Below are 15,974 nucleotides of genomic sequence, written 5' to 3'. Positions count from 1 at the left end.
ATCACACTAGCCAAAAGTTCTCAAGGTCATGTGCCTTAGAACCACCGGAAGACCCGGTCTGGTCCCACCTTAAGACCTTCTGATTAACAGATCTGTCAGGGACCCTAAGTGTGTTTTGTTTGTTTGTTTCTTTCTTTTTTAATAATTAGGGTTTTTTGTTTTTGTTTTTAAGTAGGCTCCTTGTCCAATGTGGCACTTGAACTCAGGACTCTGAGATCAAGAGTCACACGCTCCACCAATTGGTCAGGTGCCCCCAAAGTGTGCATCTTTTAAGGGGGGTAGGGGCAGATGGAGAGGGAGAGAGAGAATCCTAAGTGGGCTCAATCCCACCACCCAGATCAGGGCCTGAGCAGAAATCAAATCTGATGCCCAAGAGGCTGAGCCACCCAGATTCTCCCCCTGCCCCCGCAAACTGTGCATTTTTTTTTTTTAAAGATTTTATTTATTTATTTGACAGGCAGAGATCACAAGTAGGCAGAGAGGCAGGCAGAGAGAGAGGAAGAAGCAGGCTCCCCGCCGAGCAGAGAGCCCGACGCGGGGCTCGATCCCAGGACCCCGGGATCACGACCCGAGCCAAAGGCAGCGGCTTTAACCCACTGAGCCACCCAGGCGCCCCAAACTGTGCATTTTTAACCAGTGCACCCAACTCCAAATTATTCCCAGGTCCACCTACTCATCCAGACTGGACGCACCTTAAGGGCCAAGATGATATTTTACTCAGTGCTCAACACAGGCCCCAACCCAGAGCCCAAGATTAGGGAATAAGTGATGCATGGGTAAATAGGTAGGAAGGGGGGGAGGGAGGGAGTGGGGAGGGAGGAAAGGAAAGGGAGGTCCCCACCCTCTCCACATATCAGCCCCCTCCATCCCTGCTCTATCACTTCCTCTTCAGCCAGCCTTTCCCAGTCTCCCCCTCCTCTTTACTCTCCTGGCTCTGTGTGTTCTTCCCACCAAGCCTTGCAGCTGCCGGTGTGTGCTCCTTTCTCGGCTCCCCTCCCCAGGAAGGGCCATAGGGTGACAAACAGTAAGCACTTGCTGGGTGACTCAGGTTCCCTGCCTTCAGGGTGTCCTGCCTTTTGTATATAGTCTAGGCAGGAAGAGGAGAAGGAAACTGGCATGTACAGTAGAATATTATGAGTTTCCTGATGCCCAAAAAAGGGGGAGACTGGGAACCCAGGCTGATGTCCGAGAAGCTTCTGGTAGACCTGATCATTTTTCTCTCCACAGGGCCATCATCATCATCATAATCAATAATCATGTTGCATTCACTAAGCTCCGTGCAGTGTTCTAATTTAATTCATTAATGGCTTCATGAAGGTGGCCAGAGGCGAGATTCGATTTGTGGAATTTGTTTCAATTCCTCAATTCATTCATTCATTCTTTCCTTCAACTTTGAAAGAAAGACTTTCTCATTTTCTCATCCTCAGGTATCGGAAGGGTCCCCTCTGGCCCCTAAGCCAAGAACTGCCCTTCTTGTTGGGAGCAGAGTACCCCATTTCACCATGTTTTTGAGCCTGTCCAGGGATGAAGGGGGACTTTTCCTCTATGCAATTAGGGTCAGTCTTTAGGTGCCTGTAAATTAAAGTGACAAAAAGGCGGATTAACAAGAGAAAAGACAAAATTTAATTGTGCATTTTTATTCATATACCTATGAAATTCACAGAAAAATGTAACTCAAAGCGCAGGTAGAACACGGGACCTATAGACTATCTTAATAGGGAAAGAGAAGCAGGGAAGGGCATTTATGGGAAAACGGGTACCTTTTAGGAAAGATAAATGGACCCTTACCAGGGCAGATAGGAGATATGAGTTTTGTGACAATGCCTGTGTAGGTGTGATGGCAACATCTCTCCAGTGACAAGAGTCCATCCTTCCTGATTGCTCCCAGGGAAGAGGACTTCATGACAATTGAATTCTTTTGAATTCTTTGGGAAGGATCTACTTTAAGACAGATAAGACTTTTCAGAAATTCAGATGGCCTCTGCTCAAAATAATTTTTATTCCGGACCCCTTCAGGTCTGGCACATATTTCTGGAGCGTGACATCCAAAGTGTCAGCACTGGTCAGCAGCCCCTAGTTCTCCTTCTAACTAACCTTTGGTAGGAACAAGGGTCCCATCACTGGCATTCAGTGCTCACTTTTGACGCGCTCTGAGCACTTGCCAAGGGTCTGTGGCCCTGAGCTATTACTGAATTCCATCAGAGCTTCCCACAAATTTGAGAAAAGAATGAAAGATTTGATAGACGTCCTTCCTGGATATTTTTCAAACATGGCTAGAACTCCTGCCAGACTCTGATATAAAATGGCATTAACCCTAAAATAACTGGCTTTTGTGTTAAACTAAGCATGTCTGACCACACCTGGAGACTTGAATCGCCAGACAGAAATTCATCCGCCGCCTTCTGGTTGCAAACTGCAGAACTAAGAGGAATAAAAGTGAAGCCTAAGACATCTCTGAAAAGCAAGAAAGCAGCAAGAGAAGGTTTCCAGATGCTTCCACAAGCAGAAGACCTCCCTAAAAACATGGCAGTCACTGGTGGGTCACTGCTCCGGGGTGGTGGGGATCTGTGTCTCTCTTCCACGGTTCTGCTTCCCAGCTGGAGTCAGGAAGGGCAGGCAGTAAGCATTTGTCCAATTGATCCCAGGCCTGGACTTTCAAGTCCAAGAACACCGGGAGCGCGGGAGCCTGCACCGAGGGCCCGCAGAAGCTCTGCGCGAGGAAGCAACTGGGGCGCGGGGGCCATCCGAGAGCATCCTAATAACAACAACAGCAACAACAACAAAATGCAACGGCAGCGGCAGGTGTGCACAGCCTGCGGGGAGTTGGAGGGATGGACACGCGCGGGATCCTGCCCTTCCTCCCTGCGGGCTGCCGGCGCCAACTTCGCGGCTGGGTCCGGAACGATTCCGCGACTCTCTCCCGTCTGCGGCTCACAGCCCTCGAAAAGCGTATTTAAAGGGATTTAAAAAAAAAAAAAAAAAAAAAAAAAAAGGTAAAATGAATTGAGAAATGGGAGCACGGGTTAAAACAAAAAAAGAAAGGAAAAAGCAGAAAAGAGCAGTTCCCATGGCCCGTACGGGGATCGAACCCGCGACCTTGGCGTTATTAGCACCACGCTCTAACCAACTGAGCTAACCGGCCACTCGGAGTCGGGGCGCAGCTGCTCGGCCTATGAGGTCTGTACGCCTGCGCGGTCCGGCACCGGCTAAGGACTTCCGGTCCTGCGAGGGCCGCCGTCATCCCCATTGGCCAGAAGAAAACACCGCGGCTCTTTAAGGAGGGGGAGGGGCTTCTCCCGAAGAACCGGGCTCTCGCCGGGGAGGCGAACGACACCCGACGCCCTCGGGGCTCGGCTGGGGAACAGCGTTTCGAGCGCCGCGACTCTGTATCCCCGAGACTTTCCAGCGTGGAAACCTCGTGGGTCGAGAGCTCCCGGTGCGGTCGGTAACGCTCAGAAACGGCAGAAAGCCCGCTGGGGACCGGAGAGCCACCGGCCTCCCACCGCCCCGAGAGCGCGGCGCGCCGGGGCCCCGGCGTCCTTCCCGACGCGCTGGCCGCCGCGCGCAGGGGCCGCAGGAACACCGATCCGGCGTTCGGGCCAGCCTCGCTCCCGGGGATGGAGCTTCTCCTCTCCTGCACCCAACGTCCCATGGCCACCCTCCCGAAGCGACCGCAAGTGTCGTCTTCAGTGGCTCCTCAGTGTTTCCTTCGCGGCGGGAGCCACTGCCCCTCGCCCCCTCTTTTTTAACGTCTGGAAAATGTCGTCACGTTGCCCTCTCGTTAACTAGCACTGGAGTAAATCCTAAAACAGCGGCCGGGGGGGCCACTGACAGTACCCACTCCAAAGGGATGGGGTCTGGGAAAAAAAGTTAGAAATATAAGGAGTTACAAATACACTGGGAGTTTAAAAAGGGGGGGGGGGAGGGGTTAAAAAGGAGCTAAAAATAACCGGGAAGACAAAACTCTATTCCCTCAACCACATGTCCCAGAGGCCCCTTGGTCCCCGAGGCTCGGATGTCCCGTGCTGCGGTGGCAAATGCCCCAAGAGAAGGGAGCCTCATGCAGCTTTCACACTCTCCATCCCTGCGGTCTGACCGCCCCAAACCGGGCAGGTGTCACCCCTGTCCCTTGTTGCAAACAGCAGAGCCCAGTCAGGCGGGTCTTAGCAGAACAGGTCTTCCTGGAAAGAGGTTAGGCAGCTCGCCCTGCCCCCAGGAGGGCTGCTGAGCCGGATTTAGTCCACACACACGCAGTTAGCAGTGCCCTGGCTTCAGGGAAGCAGCTGTGAGGAGAGCGGCCCTGAGCCCGGCTCGTGGAGCCCGCCGCTGAGCAAACCCAGCTGTTAACGTGAGCGGAGACGCCCTGTTGTAAGCTGTCCCGGGGGCGACAGGTCCGGCAGGTGTTTGGAGACTGGGACACGGACTGTTGATCTTGAGGTCATGAGTTTGAGCTCCACGTGGCCGGGGAAGGGGGGGTGGGGGGATTGTACTTAAAAAGTGGATGAATGAGCTAATGGCAAAATCACATTTTAGAACAAGTCAGACGCAGGCATTTCTCTGTTGGAGCCCTCCCCTTCTGGCCCAGCCCGGGGAAGGCTACCAGATTTAGCAAATAATTTATGTCCCGTGCGATATTTGGGACAAAACCAGTATTCGCTGTTTATCTGAAATTCATCTCTAACTGGGCACCCTGTACCCATCTGAACGACACCCATCTGAAAGCCACCCCCCATCCTTCCCCGCTGCCCCTGCCACAGCCCACCACCCTCCGTCCTGGACCTTGCTCGCCGGGCCCAGCCCCTACCTTGGGGCCGCTGCACTTCCTCTCCCCCTTCCTGGACCTCCCTCCACCGGACACTGCCAAGGCGCGCTCCCTCCTGTCCTTACGTCGCTGCCTAAACGTCGCACGTCGGTGAGGCCTCCCTGACCACCACCTCCCCCGGCCCCCGCCGCCAGCACTCAGAAGCCTGTATTTCGCCCGGGGCTTGCTCACTTCCTAACTGCAGGAGGGCCGCAACCTGCAGTTCGCACGCGCAGCTCCTGGGAGTGACCGGCACCGAGCAGAGGGTCGATCCAGGGTTGTCGAACGAAGCTCAGATCAGCGCTTAGCGGTCCAGCCCTGACACACACCCGGCGGAACTCCATGCTCGGTTCCTGAGGGCGCGGCCCCAATCACCTGGCGGGTCCGCACAGCGCTCCCGGCCTCGGCCGCGCGGAGGCGGGCCCGCGGGGTGACGCAGTGACGGAGCGCAGCCGCTAGGGGGTACCCGAGACCGCCGCGTCGGCTGTGAGCGGGGGTCGGGCTCCTCCAGCAGCCGCGCGGTCCTAACTCCGCCGGACTCCTCCTGCCCGCCCTCGCTCCATCCTACAGTTCTGGCAAGACAGACGAGTCCACCTTTCCTTTCTCTGACTTGGGAAAACGCAGACTCATACACGATCAGCATTCAGTGGTACAAAGTTATTGTTCAGGTTTTTAAATGTTTCAGAGGGGGGCTCTTTTAGATGGTCCATTTGCTTTAAACTCAGCTTGTAAAACTTGTTATTCTGCTTATAAATTGGAAACTTCAGTAGGAAAATCAAGATATACTGTATTCGTTTCCTAGGGCTGCCTTAAGCCCCAAACTGGAGGATTTAAGAGAAATTTATTCTCTCACCGCTCTGGAAGCCAGACGTTCAAGACCGAGGTGTCCTCAGGGTTGGTTCCTTCTTCTCGGAAGAAGAATCAGCTCCATGCCTCCCTCCCAGCTTCTGGTGGTCGGCTGGCCGTGTTGGCATTCCCTTGCCCATGGATGCTGCACTCCGATTGTGGCTTCCTTCCCCACATTCACAGATCCTAAGTTCCTGGAACAGTGCCTGGCACAGAGCAGGTGTTCGATATGTACTTGTTGAATGAATGTTAAATCCATTGTGTATTAAATTTGTACCGTTGGACTTTCCAACTCAGAAACATGCCCTTCCATTCTGGCAACATTTCAGAGGAAGAATATTTCTGAGGGAGATTTGATAATCTCCTCTTTATCTTTTTCTGGAACACCATTCTTCTGAGATCCAAACTTTGAGGGCGAATCTCTCATTTTCTTCAGTCCAGGCCTATGTCTACTGTCTATTTTCTGAACAATTTCCTTGAACTACCCTGCTTGGCGCCCTGGAGCCCACAGACAAGGAGAGAGCAAAACACTTTGAATGTTGATGCTGGATTCTTGCCAATTGATTCTGGAAAGAAAAGGAAAGAAACGCGAGGGGATGGCACAGAAATAAATGCTTCATTGTACAATATGTACAGTGTCAAAGCTGTTAGACAACACAAAAGAAAAATAGACAAACAGAAGGATTTTCAGATGTTGCTTCTGATTTGCTATAACAAATCGGTTGGTTCCAGAGACTTTTAAGAAGTGTCCTTCCAGGGGGCACCTGGATAGCTTGGTTAGTGGAGCACGTGACTCTTAATCTCAAGGTTGTGAGTTTGGAGCCCATGTGGGGTATGGTGATAACTCAAAAATTAAATCTTAAAAAAAAATTAAAAGTGTCCTTCCTTAAGGTATGTACATTAATTGTAAGGCTTTTACAAAGGTCTCTTTTAGATGTAAGAAAGCCGCAGAAGCATAGGGAGTTGGAAGCTGCAAAGTTTGGGTCTGGGCCCAGAACAGCCGGTAGCAAATGGGTGATCTTGGCAAAGGCCTCTCCGGGTCTCCCACAACAGGCCACATGGCCTCTACAACCTGTCAGTCCGCCTGCTTAATTCTTCCCTATCAAGGGTTAACGTTTGTCCTGCGTGCTCAATAATCATTGAAAATCAGGCTCGCCCTTGTCAGAACTCAAGGTTTGTTTCCTGAGAGGATGGGCCCAAATCACATGGCAGGTAACTAACAGCCGGTGCCAATGGATGATGCTGCTTGATCAGTCAACAACATTTACTGAGCATCTGGGCAAAATCAAGCGGTTTTGTAAAGCGTGTCACAGACATCTGATTTCATCTGCATGAACACCCTTTGGAGGGGGTACTGTTAGCCCCATTTCACAGAAGTGAGAAGACAGTGCTCCGGGGATTTGCCTGGGGTCACCTGGTGTGAGTCTATCGCTTTAACAGCTGAATTTTAATTCTTCTATGCTCCTTTAACAAACCTTTTCTTAAACTTTACATCTGTTGTTCTGAACGCCTTTAAGTTGAGCTATTATTGCACCCACATCACACAGTACACCATGATCGCATTTACGGAGCTTGTTACCCGCGGTGCTTCATGTTAATCTGAATGGCTAATGTTCTGCTCCCTCCTTGTTATCTCATACCCCTGTGAGCTTAGTGTCTGTTCTTCGAGACATGTTTATTATCTTCCAAAATGAACGCAATTTCTACTATCTTTAGTAGATAGTAGAACCAATCTTTAGTTTGGTTGGCCTGTGCTCACCTTCCCACTGTTAACCCGCTTGAAATTCGTCATCTCTAATTTTTCTTCCTAACTTCTTCCTATTTCCAGAGGCTCAGCAGCAGGGCACATATCTGTTAACCATGGCCTTGTGGCTGAACCTCTTGATATTGGAAAAGAGGGAAAAGTTAACGCTAGGATCCGGATGGACTGTCCGAGGAACAGTTTAAAATGAATCAGAGGGCGCCTGGGTGGCTCAGTGGGTTAAGCCGCTGCCTTCGGCTCAGGTCATGATCTCAGGGTCCTGGGATGGAGCCCCGCATCGGGCTCTCTGCTCAGCGGGGAGCCTGCTTCCCTTCCTCTCTCTCTACCTGCCTCTCCATCTACTTGTGATTTCTCTCTGTCAAATAAATAAATAAAATCTTAAAAATAAAATAAAATAAAACGAATCAGAAAGCCTGAGCGGCTGTAGTTAGGTAGTATTGGAGCAGTTTCAGGAGCGGAGCTCTAAGGTGCCGGAGGTTCCAATTCACAAGCTGCTTCTTCTTCTTCTTCTTCTTCTTCTTCTTCTTCTTCTTCTTCTTCTTCTTCTTTTTTCCTCTTTGAAGTTTCCTAGTCTGTTTAGAATTAAATAAAGAGGAAGGAATGATCTAGACCAGCGGTTCTCAGAATAGGGTCCCTGGTACGGCCGCAGCATCACTTCCGATCCTCTTAGAGACGCAAACTCTCGAGCCCCGCCCCAGAATTACAGACGCGGAAACGCTGGGGGTCTGGCTGGCACTCGAGGGTCCACAAATCACGACGACCCGAAGGCCGGCGATCTGGGTGCTGGGAAAGCTTAGGACCCAGCGCTGTCGGCGAGATCGCGCTGATTCCGCCTTCGCAGACCCCTGCTAAGGTCCCCCGTAGGTCTCCTTTGCCCTTCCTTTCTGGAGGCTCTCTTCCTCCGCGTACGGAGGCGCAGGCTGCGCACCGGGGGACGGGCTGGGCCGCCCGGCGGGCGCGAACGCCCGGCAGCCCCCGCTTGCCCGACGACCCGCGGCGGGCTCGAGCTCCTCTGCAGGATGGTGGCCAACCTGGTTTGTACAATTTCACTCCCAAGAGCCGCAGTGAACTTGCCCGCAATGAAAACGAGCGGGAAATTCCTCGGCCCAGGGCCGTCGGGAACGCGGGGCTGGGGCTCACCCGTCCGAGGCATTCGCCGGCTCCTGGGTTAGCAGGTGCTCGGAGGCCGTCCCGCCGCGCCCTCTGCCGGCCGCGGGGGGAGAGACGCGTGGGCCGCCCAGGGAGCTCAGAGCCCCAGTGGGTGGAAGCAACAGGTGGAAGAGACAAGAGAAATGTGACAGAGTCCCCAAATAAGAGGAAAGGCCACACGGGGTAAGGAGGGAGAGATCAAATCCCAGCGGTCTGCAGGGATGACATGTGGCTCTTCAGAGCCAAGAAGATAGCACCGTCAACAAAATACCAGCAACGTTGTTTTTTCTTTTTCAATTTATTTTGAGATAAAATCCACAAATTATACTTAACCATTTAATATGTGCAATTCGGTAATTATTGGTAGACTTACAAAGTTGTGTAACCACCAGGGTAATCTAATTCCAGAACAATGTCATCACCAGAAAAAAACACCAAAATACCAAAAAATCCAGTCCTCAGGAACCATCACTCCTCCTTCTCCCCACCCCCTAGCCCCTGGCAGCCACTAATCCACTCGCTGACTCTACAGATTTGCCCATTCTCGACTTTTCCAATAAACGGAATCATTTTAAACACATGTGACTTTTAGTGTCTGGCTTCTTTCCCTTAGCATCATGTTTTTGAGACTGCTTAATGGTTACAGGGCTTCTTTCTGGGGTGACGGAGCTATTTTGGAACTAGACAGAGGTCATGGTTACACAACACTGTGAATGTACTAAATGTCACTCTTTAAAATGGTTAATTCTATGTTATAGGAGTTTGACTCCATTTTCAAAAAGAAGCCAAAATGTCAAAGTAGATAGTTGTGATTTGGAAACACCACTTTAGGAATTTCTCTTCTAGGTACACTTGGACATACGGGAAATAATGTATGTACAGGGTTGATCACCGCAGCAATGTTTGAAAGACCAAACTATTAGAAACAACCTGGATATCCATCAGTAGGGGAGCAATTAAATAGGGAATGGTGCAACCATGACACAGAATAGCCACCAAATTTATAAAATAACATAATACATCATACTGTATTTTACATATCATTATATATTAAACATGATAGTCAAAACATTAAATATCTATTTTATACAATAATTTAAATAAGTAATATATTTATAAAATTATAATTTATAGTTATTAAAATAATTAAATGTACGTTAAATATATTAAAAACATTATTTGAGGAAGGAAAAATAACTTTCTAAACCAAAATGATTTTGGACAGGAAGAGGTCAGAGGACGATGGGATGGGCAAAGGGTTGGGCCAGAAGATTTCAGGTGGATGGAGATTGTATATGGGGTGAGAAATGGGGACTTATCCTGTAAACGACAGGCGACTGTGGAGACTTGGTCACCCTGGGGCTGGAAGAGGCTGGGTCCAGCAAGAGGTGAGGTGGGTAGAAAAAGGTGGAGGGGTGTGCAGGGTGTGCACGAGGTGTCTCGTGGGGACAGGGAGGAAGGAAGGGTTGAGGGTAGAGCGCATCTGAGCAGGTGTTTTGTCCCTGGCCAGGATGCGATCCGGACAGTAGGGGACAAGTAAGAAAGGCTGAGCCACCATTGGAAGCATTCAGGTCTCACTTGCAGTGGCTTCCAGAGGAGAAAGCTTCCGGCTTCCAGAGAAGAATATGTTCTCAAGGAGGGACAAGAGAGAGGGACTGAGAAGCGTGAAGGAATTAAAAATTGCACGTTGTCATGTTTTGATCTTTCCCCGGATCTTAGCAGATATCCTGCGTCCAGGCAAGTGTCAGGGGCAAGGAGATTCCTGTGCGGATGCTCTGTGTGTGGGCGCAGAGTTTCTGGAGAAAGATTCCGCGTAAGCCCGTAGTTAGAGTGCGGGTGTCTTACACTGCATCGGTCCCAACAGAAACAGCCACGCGGGGGCTCAAAGGCGGGCAGACGAGCGGGTGTGGACTGACAGTTACCTAGTGCGTCCCCAGCCTAGTTAAAGCTCCACGGTCGCTCTGGCTTTGGTCTCAAATGGCTGAATTCGCACGCCGGACGGGGATAGCGATGCCGGAGGGCGCCCCGCACTCCTCGCAGGCCGGGAGCCGTCCCGGAAAGCGGCTGGGGCGGTTGCTCAGGCGCCAGACCCAGGAGGCGGGTCGCAGTGCGCACGCGCAGGCCTAGGGCCGAGGGACGCGGCCGCGGCGTCTCGCGCACGCGCGGGCGGCAGCCTCGAGGCGTCCGGGACCTGACGGTTGCTAGGGCGACAGGGACACAACATGGCGGCCGTATCCTAACGCTTTCTGTCGCGGGCCGGCGCGGAGGTCCTAGCTCCGGACCCTGCTTCAGAGGAGTGGAAGCAGGCGGCCGTCCTTTCCGGCCCTTCCTTCTCCGTCCGGTGTCGGCAACGGCTTGTCGTCGGCCTCCGTATCCAGGATGAAGAGTGAGCGGGGGCAGGAGGGGCAGGAGGGGCTGCAGGGGCCCCGGCGCGCCTGTGCGGCCACCCGGAGGGCCGGGGTCGGGGGGCCGCCGCGGGGGGGGACCCCCAGCGTCCCGGGGCGGCCGGAGAGGGTGCCCACGGGGTTCGGGCTGGATGTGGGGGCGCTGGGGGTTCCAGCGTCCTCCCGAGTCCCTCTCCTCGCCCTCACCCCGCAGAGTTCAGTACAAGGTTATGTTACAAGTTTGAGGGTGTTGTTGTTGTTGTGTTGTTGTTGTTTTAAAATGCTGGGTGAAACCCAGATTCTTGGGCATTCGGCAGTGAGGTAGTGAGCGGTCACTGTGCGGCTGCCTGCATTTTCCTGACCTCGGTTCGGGGAACCGCTGGGAGGAAAGCTGGGCTGTTCGCTTTTGGGATCAAGCCGTTCTTTTGGGAACCAGTAAAACACTGTGTTTTTATGGGAACTATTTTTATAGGGATTTTGACACAACCTTGTGGTGAAGTGAGTGTTGCTGGGAAGTTGGGAAAGGAGAGGGTCGTCCTAGAAAATATGTGACGGGTACAAAATTTACCTCTACTTGGATCTGTGGACTATTGGGCAGTTCAAAGGCATCCAACTCGAATGGGCTAGTATTCCCCCCCCCCCCCGTGGAAAGATTAAATTTTATTAGATACAGTTACAATGTAAAATTTGCCTTGAATGCGCAGTATCAGTTAGTGATTGGTTGTGGCACACATTGTGGAACAAAGATATTTAAAATAATTAATTCATCTCATTCGCCCTTTACAAGACATTCTTCTTTTCTTTTGGTAGATATTGCTTACATGTTTATCTTTTTCACTAATGCACCCAACGCTGTAGTTAGAATACAGGCCTACAAAAGGCTTTACACTTTTACTTGTAGCGTGGACTTGTATACACATATTTTTTTTACGCTGTTCCTTTTTTCCTTCCCAGCTCTTTATTTTCAAAATTTTTGAATCTACATGAAAGTTGCAAGAAGGATTCTCTGAATATTTATAAACCTTTCACTTAGATGCACGTTTTGGCTTTTGTTTGTGTGCTTGCTCACTTGCGCTCTCTAAATCGCGTACAGTATTTACTTCCGCCTAATTTTTGAGAGTTAGTAGTGGACACCAGTGCCTTTCACCGCTTTCAGCAAGTATCTGCTAAGAACAAGGACGTTCTCCTACATAATCACAGTACGAATAATGTGTTGGGATAGCATTGTTGTCCAAAATGCAGCCTATGTTTCAAATTTTCCCAGTTATCCCAGTAATATCATTATAGGTGTTTTTATTTTTCCAGAATCCAACCAGAAATCACAAATTGCATTTGGTTGTCATATCTCTTTGGTCTCCTTTAATCTGGCACAGCGTCCTGCCTTATGTGTCTTTCTTGACTTTTTTAAAGAATTCAGGCCATGTATCTTTCGATTTGGATTTGTCTGATTGTTTCCTTATGATTAGCTTAAATATTTTGGTCAGGACTATGTCAGAGGGGGTGTTGGGTGCTTATCAGTGTGTCCCATCTAGAGTCTGATGTCAGCCTGATGTCAGCATGTCTCAGTTTTGTTTAAGTTAGGTTTGATCATTTGATCATTCCATTTATTCACCTTTGCCTCAAAACCTTTCCTGCTCCTTTCCTAGAGGCAACCACTCTTACGATTTCTTTTACATTTGTATGTTTGTATATATAAATGTGTATCTATATATTTACATAGAAGCATATGTAAATGTGTATTTACCCCCCCTTTTATTTATTTATTTTTTTAAGAATTTATTTATTTACTTGACAGAGAGACAGCAAGAGAGGGAATACAAGCAGGGGGAGTGGAGAGGGAGAAGCAAACTCTTCCCTGAGTAGGGAGCCCCATGTGGGACTTGATTCAGTCCCAGGACCCTGGGACCATGACCTGAGCCGAAGGCAAACGCTTAATGACTGAGCCACCCAGGTGCTCCTGTGTGTTTATTTTTTAAAGATTTTTCTTTTTAAGTAATCTCCACACCCAACGAGGGGCTCAAACTCACAATCCCGAGATCAAGAGTCCTGTGTTTGGCTGACTGAGCCAGCCAGGGGCCCCCTCCCCTCTTTTAAACACTAATGTTAGCGCTGCATGTTGTATATTGTAACAAAATACAATACATATTATAAACAAATATTTTATGTAAGTACTTGCATTTTATTTGTATCCTTTAAACCTTTGGGTATTGTTTTATATGTATATATATATATATCTAGTAGGTATTATTCAATATGTTCTTTTAGATGGCCCTTTTGGTAGTTTTCAATTAGTTGGTTTAGTGTTACATCTTTATTCTGCCTTCTACCCTAAAATACAGTCCGAGAATTGGGGGGGGGGACTATTGTCACCCAGGTGTGAGTACTGATCAGTTAAATGTTTAGCAAATATTTAACAGTGGAGAAAATATTCCGGAACAGGAGGTCACAGAGACAGAGCCGTGGAAATCGAATGAATAGAAAAAGCGAGTAATGGGGAAAATGGACTCCTAGCTTGGGGTCAAAGAGTCAGGGCAGAAATATCAGCTTATCATGCTGGCCTTTATCTTATGGTTTTCTAGGTGTATGTTCAACTTTATTTTCTAGACATTGCCCCGTGTTTAGGGACGTATTAATCATTGATCCCTTCTCCCTTTTGTTTTGCATCATAGGCAGTTGTCGGGAGGAGGGAGAAACTCAGTGAAGCTGTTGAGAGCATGGGCTTTAAAGCCAGGCAGACATGGCAACCTCCTGCAGGATACTGACCTTTCTTAAACTGGTTTTCTGGTTATTTATTGTTTCCCAACAAATCACCCCCAACGTAGTGGCTTAACATAACATCTTAATCTCTCTCAAGGTTCTGTGAGTAGCCTGGATTCAACTAGGCAGGCTTCACCTAGAGTCTCTCATACACTCGCAGTCAGATTCTGGCTGGGCTGGAGTCCTCCCAAAAGTTTCTTGGGCACCTGGGTCGCTCCGTTGGTTAAGTGTCTGCCTTTAGCTCAGGTCATGAATCCAGGGTCCTGGGATCGAGCCCCGCATCAGGCTCCCTGCTCAGCGGGAAGCCTGCTTCTCCCTCTCCCACTCCCCCTTCCTGTGTTCCCTCTCTCACTGTCTCCCTGTCAATAAAAAAAAACCCAAAACCTTTCTCATTCACATGCCTGGCGATTGATGCTGGCTGCCCACTGGGACCGTGGCCTGTCCTGTCAGCCAGAACACTACTGTTTCCTCATGGCTCGGTCTTCCTCCCAGGGTGGCAGTTGGGTTCTGAGGATCAGCATTCCAAGGTGGGAGATGGAAGCAGCGTTACCTTCTCTGACCTCGCATCCCCCCGGGTTGGAGGGTAGAGAATGCGGGTCCCACCTCTTGATGGGGGAGTGACAAAGGCCATTCTAAGATGAGCGTGTGGGCTGGGATATCTAGCAGCTGCCCTCTTGCGAAAGTAAAATCTTCCAGGGCACTTGGGTGGCTCAGTCAGTTAAGTGTCCAACTCTTGATTTTGGCTCAGGTCACGGTCTCAGAGTCGTGGGATGGAGCCGCGTCTCGGACTCCGCACCGTGCGTAATGGAGCCTGCTTAAGATTCTCTCTCTCCCTTTCTCCCTCTCCCTCTCAAAAAAAAAAAAAAAAAAAAAAAGGAACGGGCATAATAATACCTATTTTATAGGAGTGTGTCAAAGATTAAATGAGCAACTGTATAAAGCTCATAGCCTACCTAGCATCTGGTTAAGTGGTAAATTATAAGTGAATTATTATTTGCTATCCCAGTGGATGGAAGGTGGGGGAATAAAAGGGGAAAGAAAGACAGATCCCTGCTTTGGAAAAAAATCTACCCTTATCTAACCCAGTGGGAGTGCCAACTTTTTTACTGTCTGAACTTTTTAATGGATTACTCAAAACATACCTATAAAAAGAGAAAAAGTCCTACACATTCTGAAGGCATCACAGTTTCCAATTATATCACAGAGAATTTTTTAAATTATGTGTTGTCACTGCAGAGGTTTAAACTTTGTGTGTCTCATAAGTGCATTTTTTATAGACTCAGAGTCGCAAGGTACTGCAAATAATCTTGTTTTATTCTTTCTCCCTAGTGTGCATCTCACCTTTGGTTTTTATAAATAGATGCATCAACTAGCAGCTTTTTCTCTTTATATTAAAACAAAATTAAGTAAAAGTAATACTGTCTTTGTGATAAATTGAAACAGTGACAGGTTTTAAGTGGGTCTCAGGACCCTCTTCTACTTGACAGGGCCAATCCTGGTTAACATTTTCCCAGATGTGGGGTGCCTGGGTGGCTCAGTCAGTTAAGCGTCTGACTCTCAGTTTTGGCTAGGGTCACCATCGCTGGGTTGTGGGACTGAGGCCTAGATCAGACTCTGCAGTCCGTGGGGAAGGCTTGAGATCCTCTCTCTCCCTTTCCCTCTGCTTCTCCCCCTGAGCCCCATTGTGTGCTCTGGCTCTCTCTCTCTCTCTCAAATAAATAAAATCTTTTTTAAATAGATACATTTTCTTACGTGTACTCCCATAAATTTTCTGAGCACATTCTGTGTGTGTACATATATATATATATATATATATATATATATATATATACATACATACATAGGTGTGGTGTGTGTGTGTGTGTCTATGCATGAATATATATTTGTCCTGTAAACAGATTCCCCAAACTGTATGGGATTCTATTAAATATGTTGCACTGTAACTTGCTGGATTCTTCAATAAAGGTGTTCGAACATAGATTTTTTTTTCAGTTATTCTTCACGTTTATCAGGGGTTAACATTCCTAGCAGTGGATTTACTTCATTAAAGTATGTGATTTTTTTTAAAGATTTTATTTATTTATTTATTTGTCAGAGAGAGAGAAAGAGAACACAAGCAGGCAGATCGAGCGGCAGGCAGAGGCAGAGAAAGAAGCAGGCTCCCCGCTGAGCAAGGAGCCCAATGTGGGACTCCATCCCAGGACCCTGGGATCATGACCTGAGCCAAAGCCAGCCGCCTAACCAACTGAGCCACCCAGGCATCCCAAAGCATGTA

General features: G+C 49.1%; 1 protein-coding gene and 1 non-coding gene across 7 annotated transcripts in view; one reads left to right on the top strand and one right to left on the bottom strand.

The window, feature by feature from the left end:
- Positions 1 to 3,068: 3,068 nt before the first annotated feature.
- On the bottom strand, positions 3,069 to 3,142 carry TRNAI-AAU (transfer RNA isoleucine (anticodon AAU)). Its single transcript has one exon. It is a non-coding gene; the product is annotated as a tRNA-Ile (tRNA).
- Positions 3,143 to 10,692: 7,550 nt separating this feature from the next.
- MOK (MOK protein kinase) overlaps positions 10,693 to 15,974 on the top strand; it is a 51,499-nt gene continuing 46,217 nt past the window's right edge. For 2 of the 6 annotated variants that reach the window (XM_059374016.1, XM_059374015.1), the window contains exon 1: positions 10,693 to 10,944. In XM_059374016.1, the coding sequence (XP_059229999.1) occupies positions 10,938 to 10,944 (7 nt within the window). In that variant the 5' untranslated portion in view covers positions 10,693 to 10,937. The remainder of the gene's footprint in view (positions 10,945 to 15,974) is intronic. The other 4 variants (XM_059374017.1, XM_059374012.1, XM_059374013.1 and 1 more) reach the window with 4 other exon arrangements.

This window comes from Mustela nigripes, chromosome 13, assembly GCF_022355385.1.
Source record: "Mustela nigripes isolate SB6536 chromosome 13, MUSNIG.SB6536, whole genome shotgun sequence".
Classification (NCBI taxonomy): domain Eukaryota; kingdom Metazoa; phylum Chordata; class Mammalia; order Carnivora; family Mustelidae; genus Mustela; species Mustela nigripes.
The sequence above is the reverse complement of the archived record's forward strand: the minus strand, read 5'-3'. Positions and strand labels throughout refer to the sequence as shown.